We start from the raw sequence: 1,943 nt of genomic DNA, 5'->3' as shown, positions 1-1,943 counted from the left end.
ACCATGCGGAGATGCCCATGGTTGGGGGGATGCTCGTGGTCCCCATGATGAGGTGGTGACCATGATGGGATGAAGGGTATGGTGCCCACCATGGGGAGGTGACCATGATGGAAGGATGCTGATGGTGCCCATGATGGGGTGAAGGTCATGGTGACCACCATGGGGAGATGCCCATGATGGCAGGTGACCGTGATGGTGGGTTGCTCCTGGTGCCCATGATGGGAGGTGACCATGGAACCCACGACCAGAAGATATTTCTTTTCCCCACTGCCGGCACAGATTCTGACCTACCTGGACGGGGTGGTGAAGGTGGAGGAGACGCCGCTGAAGCCCCGTGTGGCTTTCCTCTACCCAGTCGTCAACCACAACGTCTCTGTCGTCATCAACGCCACCCACGAAGGTGACACTGGCCAGTACATCTGCACTGTCAACGTGGTGGATGATGCTGCCAGCGCCAGCAAGAACGTCGCCGTCATCAACCTCACCGTCCTCGGTAAGGTGCCGCCACCCCCCTTGGGACCTCCCCTGGTGACGTCCCCATGGGATTAACCAATGTCCCCGCAGTGCCACCGGCCACCCCCACGTGCCACCTGCATGGGGACCCGGCGGTGGGCGCCAATGTCACCTTGAGCTGTGGGTCTGCCAAGGGGAAGCCACCACCCATGTTCCAGTGGCAGCGGATGTCCCCAACCCTGCAGGTCTTCTTCCCACCCGCACAGGGTAAGGTGACACCAGGGGACATGGTGGGGGGGTGGGAGAAATTCCCAGGGGGGTGTTTTCGGTGTTGGAGCCTCAATTCGGACCATTCCAGAATGTGTAGGCAGGGGATTATCCCCTTAATCCCAGGATTGTTCCCTTAATCCTGCTCATTCCTGGGAAATATCCCCTTAATCCTGTCTGATCCTGGGGAATATCCCCTTAGTCCTGCCCATTCCTGGGAAAATCCCCTTAATCCTGCCCAATACTGGGGAATATCCCCTTAATCCTGCCCCATATCCCCTTAATCCTGACCAATCCTGGGAAAATCCCCTTAATCCTGCCCAATCCCGGGCAATATCCCCTTAATCCTGCCCGCACCCACACAGGGAGTTCAGGGGGGCACACGGGGGTGGTGCGGTGGGTCAGCACCCCAATTTTCCCCCCCCCCCAGACCGGGCCAGGGGCACCCTCAAACTGACCAACCTCTCCCTGGACATGGCGGGACTCTATGTCTGCGTGGCCGAGAACCGGGTGGGTTCAGCTGAGTGCAGCATCGTCCTGGAGGTGCACCAAAGTGAGTACGTGTCTGGGAGGCCCGGGGGGGGGTCCCCGTGATGTCCCTGGGGCGTCCCCAGAGTAATAAACCGCCCTGGTGCCACCATTCTGGTTTTTTTCGGCAGCGAGCACCAAAGCCGTCATCGCTGGCGCCGTGTTGGGTTCCCTGGGCGCCATCGCCACCGTCGTTTTCTTCACCCGGAGGGTCATCAGTTACCGGAGGAAAAAACGGGATGGGCAGGAGGAGGCAGCCAATGAGATCAAGTGAGGAGACCTGCCTGGGGAGGGGATTCAGATTGGCATCGTTAGGTTTCAGAGTTAATGGGGTGGGAAGGAGGTTTCTGCCTCTGGGCAGCCATCATTAGGTTTCAGAGTTAACAGGGAGGAGGAGGTTTCTGCCTCTGGACAATCATCATTAGGTTTCAGACTTAACAGAAGGGGGAAGGAGGCAGTTTCCATCTCTGGCCAGTCATCATTAGGTTTCAGAGTTAACAGGAGGAGGGAAGGTTTCCAAATCTGGGCAGCCATCATTACGTTTCAGAGTTAACAGCAGGGGAAGGAGGAAGTTTCCATCTCTGGGCAGTCATCGTTAGGTTTCAGAGTTAACAGGGGAAGAAGGTTCCAATTTCTGGCCAGCCATCATTAGGTTCCAGAGTTAACATGGCCATTTTCCCCTCTGTGTCCCTCCT

The 1,943-nt window shown here is 57.4% G+C and overlaps 1 protein-coding gene across 1 annotated transcript; it reads left to right on the top strand.

Moving 5' to 3' along the window:
- Positions 1–231: 231 nt before the first annotated feature.
- LOC104459983 (endothelial cell-selective adhesion molecule-like) lies at positions 232–1,518 on the top strand (the record flags this gene model as incomplete). The annotated part of the gene is made up of 4 exons (XM_010077113.1): positions 232–493; positions 565–720; positions 1,151–1,273; positions 1,380–1,518. Coding segments are annotated over exons 1-4 (680 nt in total), but the record flags the coding sequence as incomplete, so codon positions are not given.
- Positions 1,519–1,943: the final 425 nt, after the last annotated feature.

Source organism: Pterocles gutturalis, unplaced genomic scaffold (assembly GCF_000699245.1).
Source record: "Pterocles gutturalis isolate BGI_N339 unplaced genomic scaffold, ASM69924v1 scaffold22298, whole genome shotgun sequence".
NCBI lineage: Eukaryota > Metazoa > Chordata > Aves > Pterocliformes > Pteroclidae > Pterocles > Pterocles gutturalis.
Note: the sequence above shows the minus strand (reverse complement) of the source record. Positions and strands in the feature narration are given on the sequence as shown.